At 38.7% G+C, this 7,081-nt stretch overlaps 1 protein-coding gene across 1 annotated transcript in view; it reads right to left on the bottom strand.

The window, feature by feature from the left end:
- Positions 1 to 2,661: 2,661 nt before the first annotated feature.
- LOC106531590 (sulfotransferase 6B1) overlaps positions 2,662 to 7,081 on the bottom strand; it is a gene marked incomplete in the record, with an annotated part of 10,873 nt that continues 6,453 nt past the window's right edge. Inside the window, 4 exon segments of the mRNA XM_014027496.1 lie at positions 2,662 to 2,997; positions 4,479 to 4,635; positions 6,216 to 6,310; positions 6,826 to 6,949. Of these exon segments, the coding sequence (XP_013882950.1) occupies positions 2,870 to 2,997; positions 4,479 to 4,635; positions 6,216 to 6,310; positions 6,826 to 6,949 (504 nt within the window).

The following is a 7,081-nucleotide window of genomic DNA, read 5'->3' as shown; positions in this document are numbered from 1 at the left end:
AAGAAAATGCTGCTAAAAGGATTAATAAAGTCTCAGGTTCAACTCAGAACAGAAACGAAACTAAAAAAAGCTCCCACTGAATGTTTACACCAAAAGATCGCTGATTCACTCATTTCACTGTCAACCAAAAAGAGACTCAGCCTCCTGACAGATCATCCAATCATCATGCAGAAGCTGAGCGTCCGGGCCGGCGGAGGCCAGCCCACTGTCCCATAGACCTCCAGAGGCGCTCAGCGTCCAATGGGTGGGACAAAGCCAGCATTTATCCAATGACTTGTCTCGTTTCGCTGCAGTTTTTGCATCGCTAATGATCTCTGTGGAAGCTCAGCGTCTGACTGTTTAAAGCTCTGTGAAGCTGCGGGAATGAGTGAAAGTCGCATCGTTACCAATGATAAGAAGCTGATTCTGAACAAAAGTTGAGCACATTATAGCACATATTTAGTCAATGACATGTACTCACAACAGTATACAGTATATTTGATCTTTTTTTTTTACATTTTAGGGGAAGCTGAGCTTCCCTTGCACTCTTTGAGCAATTGCCTCTGATATATACTGTATATATATATATAATACCAAATCCTCCAAATGCTTTTCCCTTCAGCACAATGTTGTGTTTACAGTTTGTCTTGCCCCAAAGGAGGCAGTGGTCATGTCCCCCTAGTGGTCTGGCTTAGTTACTGTTTGTAATCGATCTTTTTGGTGTTCCATGCATAATGTCTGTTATCCTTGGGGTAAAAGAATTGTACTTGTAAATTTGTGCTTCGTACTTGTAATGTTGTGAAATTGTAACTTTGTAACTTGTATTTATAACTTTTAAACTTGTATTCTCACAGAAAACATATTTGATTTTACATGAATACAAATACAAATCTAACATTTATGCACGTTTATTGACTTACATGTACAAATTTAGACTCTTACACATACAATTCTTTCTGACAGTTCTGTTATCCCAGACCCTATATAATAAATCAAAATTGATTAAAAAAAGGAAAACAGTCAGATGTTGACTTAAGGGACTGCTGATGTGCCTCAATGATAAACCTTTTGACATCTAAATGTTCTTCTCATATTTCATAAAGGGCTCAGCAGTTCAAGAAATCAACATAAAATTAAAGACCATACAAGCTGTTGACTCATCCAGTTTAAGCACTCACACATGTGGCTCTGTAGCTTAGTGGGTCAAAGCGTCTGTCTTGTAAACAGAAGACCCTGGATTCAAATCCCAGCAATGCCTGGTGTGAGATAATATTTGTTTCCCTGTTGGACAGTCTTGATTATAAACTCCTACAACCTAGAAAACCACAGAGTGTAGATGTCACAAGTGTTTGCATTTCACTTTTAATCTAATTTAGTTTCAACACTGAATCTTGAATGATTATCTTGTTTGAGTTCAAAACACAGTTCTAATGTACAGCTGTACCTCTCTTTATTCGTTTGTATGAAATTATTGTTTTTTTAACTTGATAAATGTCCTAAAATCAGTTGTTGCTTCTAACAGCACACAGTTTTCTTCCTAAGCATTTGTTGACATTTAAAGTTGTGTTCACAGATTTTTGACCAAGAGTAAAACAATCAAATTTGAAATGCGGGGAAAAGTTTTTTGTTTCTACTTATTCAGTGGATGAATTTAAAATTCAAAATATTTTTCATTGGATAACTTCATTCAAATAAACATAAAAAAACATGTTTGTAGAATATTTATTAAAAAAATTGTTCTTGCTTATAATTTAAAAACTTTATTATGACAATAGCTATATTTACATGCACAAAATTCTTTGATTGGATTAAAATGTATTCAGATTAAATAATCGGAATGTACTGTATTGTTTACATGGGCACAATCTGATCATGATGAGTGTTTACATGCACCAGGCTTTTATTCAGAATAGAAGCACTGACATGCACAGCTGCCAACTTTCCCTTAAAAAAACACCGAAAAAAGTTCTACTTTGATCATGAAGATAAACAAACAGTTTCTGAGCTCAGAATGGACCTGTGACAGGTTTTAATAATGGAGATGTTACTGCACTGTCTGCTTGAGCTACAGGTGATGCACAGACTATTTTTTTTGCGAAGCGGCGCAGGTTGTGTGTTACGACGGAGTATTAGGGCCACACAACTAGACTTTTTAATTTTTTTAAATTACGAGAATGAAGTCATAATATTACGAGATTAAAGTCGTGATATTACGAGATTAAAGTCGTAATAAAATTAGTTTAAAGTCACAGTATTATGAGATTAAATTCGTAATATTATGAGTTTAAAGTCATAATATTATATTACAACTTTAATCTCATAATATTACGACTTTATTCTCATCAAATTACGACTTTAATCTCGTAATAAAAAAAATCTTGTGTGGCCCTAATACTCCGTCGTAGTGTGTCTTCCTTTTTACTGAATGAGAAAACGGAGGAAAAGTGCAGCGTTGCTGCCCCTCCCTCCTCAAAACAGCAGAAACAGGTGGATGAAAGTCAGCAGACATGAGCAGTCAGGTCAGTTTTCCACAATCGGAATAAGATGATCGGATTAAGTGTTTACAACATGCACGTCGTTCGGATTATCAATCGGCACAAACCACCTCTCTCATTCCTATTACAAATTCATTCGGATTGGACTGAATCGGGTCAGAATAATCCGAATGGGGTGTTTACATGACGCATTTTTATTCTGAATGGCCGTTTAATCTGATTACTTATGTCCATGTAAACAAAGCTAGTGTTTTAAATGATTATCCTTAGTCCTGAGCTTCAGAGAGTTTGGACTCTGTTCAGTCTAAATGAAGTTTAAACATCAGGACACCTCTCAGTGTGACCAGCGCTCTGATCTTCCTCTCTTTTAGCTCCTCTTCCTCTCGTCTTGTTTCTTATTGACAGTAGTACTTGTAGTTCAGTTTGTCTCCCAGCTTTGTTCCTGCCAGGTGTTTGTTGAAGGCTTCGTCCATCTCTTGGCTCTGTTCAGGAGTAAAATGGTTCTTCCAGTCTCCCACTTCACCTGGACAAGAACAAAAACACTCACAGGTAAACAGTACTCAGGTTTGCTGCTGCCACCACTACCCAAATATAGACAGCGCATTGTTTGCATTTTTGTGCTCACTTTCAATTCATTGCTTCAGAAAACAAAACTTGCATTTCTTACTTCAGAAACATCTTTTTCCCCATTAAACTTTTCATTACAACGTTTAACATCATATTATAGGGTTTGTGGATGAATTTGTTCAAATTAGAATATGTGAAAGAAATTTAAAACTAGAAATATCTGAAGAAATATTTGAACGGTACTATCAGCTACAGCCTTGTAAAAATTTAGGACTCTTGTTATGAAGAGTGAACAAGTCTGAGTCTTTTTCACGAATGAGGGAAGAATGGAGCGGGAGATCAATAGGCGGACTGGTGCTGCGTCTGCAGAGATGCGGGCGCTGTGCCGATCTGTCGTGGCCGTGGGTCTACGTTCCTACCCTCATCTATGGTCACGAGCTTTGGGTAGTGACTGAAAGAACGAGATCACAGATACAAGCAGCTGAAGTGAGTTTCCTCTGCAGGGTGTCTGGGTTCTCCCTTAGAGATAGGGTGAGAAGCTCAGTCATCCAGGAGGGACTCATGCTACGTTCACACGAACGCATTTTGAGCAGCAGGAGTGGCTGGTTTACATACAAAGTCTATGGCGGCGCGCCTCTAGGGGTCATGCGTCGCGTCACGTACATTTTGGGCGGCACGCAAGGAAGGCGGAAGGGGCCGCAGAGCATTTTCCGCGCATGCGGTGCTGCGGTTCGTTGAGAGGGAGGTACTGTGAGGATGTGTGTTTGGTTGTTTTTGTTGTTTCACTGTGTTTCCACCCTTCAGTTATCCTCAGCCTAATTCCTTGCCATTTCTCAGTTAATCATCCTCACCTGTTCAATCTTCTCCAATCAGTTCTGCCCCCAGGTGTTCTTCATTTCCTCATTCCCTCTGTTAGTTTAAAGACTGGTGATTTACTCCACACCCTCGCTGGTTCATTGTTTGATGTCTCATCATCTGTTTTGGTTCTCCCCGTCGTCTCATTGTTGTTTCTTAGAGTTTGTTAGTTGCTGCCTCGTCAGCGTTTTGTTCTACTTTTATAATAAACATTTTCATTTTTTGAAACTTTAATTTTCTGTCTGGAATTGGGTTCATTCTCCTCACTAAACCTAACAACCGGGGGTGTAAATCAGCCGATTTGTCACGATACAATATTATATCAATTTGTTTGGATGATGATTCAATATTTCTTGTTCTCACAAAGTCTGTCAGGACAGATTTCAATTCAGTTCACAAGTCTGCGATCGATATGATGTGATGTCAAAAGTCTATCTAACACAATGATTGTTTTAGACAGTTATTTATTACTGATCCACATTGGACATATGATGACGATATGGATTAATATTTTCATTGTCTCGACAAAATTGAATCATTGATCATTTTATCGATATATCAATAAGGATCCGTACGTCTCACCTTTCCTGAAGATTACTTGCCCCATGTTGCCGTGGGAATTAACTGAGCTCTCTTTCATGGCGTTAAACGAGCTCGCTCCTGTGATCTGCTGGATCTGAGCGTCCGTCAGGCTGAAGCCGAAGAAGGTGGAGATCTGACGGACCCCTGAGGTCAGGTCCTGCAGGACAACAAACACAACCAAGGCTCAGTAGTCCATGGGCCAGACCACATGGACGTACCTATCCACTACCTCTCCACAGTAAAAAATCCCAGGGGAGAGGAATGTTTGGGTTGTTCTCCTGGACCTGTGAGCTCCAAGAGTTATTAACTATATGTGCGACCTAATACTTTCAAGTTGAAATATCATGTAGGAATCATAGAAAACCAAGCAAGAGTTTATCACTCTGGCCAGAAATAATTCTGGCCTAAACCTGTGACTTTTAATTAAAGGGATCCCTGATTAGTTGCAACATTAGACTTTATTTGATAAACATTTATTTTAACTGTAAAATAAAGACTGTAAAAATACTGTAGGATGTTCAGTTTTTATAATTTTTAAACTAAAAGTTTAAAAATATATTACACGGACAGGGCCATTTTATTTACACGCAAAGCATTCTGGGTAAATGATGATGTGGGTAGGTCATCAGTGCAAGGCTGCTAGCGAGCTATATCCACCCTGAAGGTTAATCTTGGACAATATCTGATGATTGACGACCATATATATGTATTAGCTCAGCGCTACACATTCTCCTCTCGTCACTGAGGTCCTCCATCCACATGACAGAGAGGGGAACACAAAAATGACTCAGCCTGTAACTGAAAATATGGATGGAGGACCTCAGTTTAGCTTGTTTGTCGCACTAGCGCCGAGCTAATACATATAAGGCAATATAGCATCAGCGCTAGCGCAAAGGCTAACAGGCTAAGCTGAGGTTCTTCTTCCATGAAGCAGCTCTGTTGTCCTCCATCCATATTTTCAGTTACAGCTGAGTCATTGCTACCTTCTCCTCTCTGTCAGCGCTCTCTGGTTTCATTTAAAAGAGTCGATCATCAGATATTGTCCAAGATTAACCTTCAGGGTGTCTATAGGTCCCTAGCAGCCTCGCACCAATGACCTAATTGATGTCGTCATTTACCCAGAATGCTTTGCGTGTAAATAAAATGGCTCCGGCCGTGTTAAAATATATTTAAAAAAATTTACAAATCTAAACAGCCTACAGTATTTTTACAGTCTTTATTTTACAGTTAAAATAAATGTTTGTCAAATAAAGTCTATGTTACAGCTAATCATGGATCCCTTTTAAGGCTCACAATCACCTCTTACAAACAGACAGTTTGGGTATGTTTATACATTTCCTGGACCCTTTGAGTCCTGTGCATAACGCAGTTGACTCTTTTGTCCCTGATGCTCCAGGGCTATGTTGATCTTGGCTTAAACGAGACAAGAGGTTCCCCTTTGAAATACCAAACATTTTTTATAGACCTTTGACAAATATCCGTAACCATGAGTCTAAACAAGATATACACCAGTGTCAAAAATGCAAATTTATCTTAAGGGGTTGTTAACTTCATGAGCTGATAACTGTGACTAACCTGCCTATATCATCTACAGACATGTACACTTTCAAAACTCATGAATATTTTTTACAACCCTGAGATGGACCAAAGAGAAAAATTGAATTTTACAGGTGATCTTGTTGTTTTCGTTTCAATCTACAATTTGTGAGAATGAGCCAAAGCTTCTGAGGGTTCGACCTGTTTCAGTTCTTCGTACGTGACGACCAGGACTTGTGGGTCGTCCATCCTCTTGTCCCAGGCCAAGGCGTGATCAAAGTATGACCCCCAGGCAACTGCAACAAATATGAAATAAAACAGGTTAAAAATACTCAGAAACATCACACAGTTTTAATAAATCTGAGGGTTGACGAGTCAGAGGATCTGTTCCATGCCTTCTTCAGAAGTCAAAGCTGTGTGAAGTAGCTCATTTTAGCTTTCTGGAACCGAAGGGCAACATTAGGTGGTTAGAGCTGTTTCTAGCTAAATGTGGACTGTGTGTAATTAATATGAGCTAACATGTTTGTATCCCAGTGTTAGTATCATGTGTTGGTGTTTTTCAGTCACAACAAATTTAGAAAAAGATGAAGCAACTGTAAAAGTCAGATGAAATATAAGACCAATCAGACTGCAGTTACTTTATAAACCATGGGATTTGTATCTGTGTAAAAAATGACCTGGGTTGGATTTGAAAGAAGAAAAAAAAAAAAGGATTTGTCCCGTTCATATTGTCACATAGAGAATTACAAACAAGCAAGCAAAAAAGGATTTGGGTCACTTCAGCCTGCAGTGTGAATGTAGTTTTACTCACCATTTCCACTCATGAAGTCAGTGAAGAAAGAGTCCCAGGACACTGATGGCAGGACCGGGTTATTGTTATAGAAATGAAAATACGAAACCAAAGTGTCTTTTGGGTTCCTGAAGACCACCAGCATCTAGAAAACAAAAAATAAATTACATTCTACTTAAAAAAAAAAAACATAAAAATAGTTTCTACTGCTAAACTTGTAATTTTTGTGGATCAAGAAAAAAAAATACGAAACCAAAGTGTCTTTTGGGTTCCTGAA

Source organism: Austrofundulus limnaeus, unplaced genomic scaffold (assembly GCF_001266775.1).
Source record: "Austrofundulus limnaeus strain Quisiro unplaced genomic scaffold, Austrofundulus_limnaeus-1.0 Scaffold654, whole genome shotgun sequence".
NCBI classification, from domain to species: domain Eukaryota; kingdom Metazoa; phylum Chordata; class Actinopteri; order Cyprinodontiformes; family Rivulidae; genus Austrofundulus; species Austrofundulus limnaeus.
Note: the sequence above shows the minus strand (reverse complement) of the source record. Positions and strands in the feature narration are given on the sequence as shown.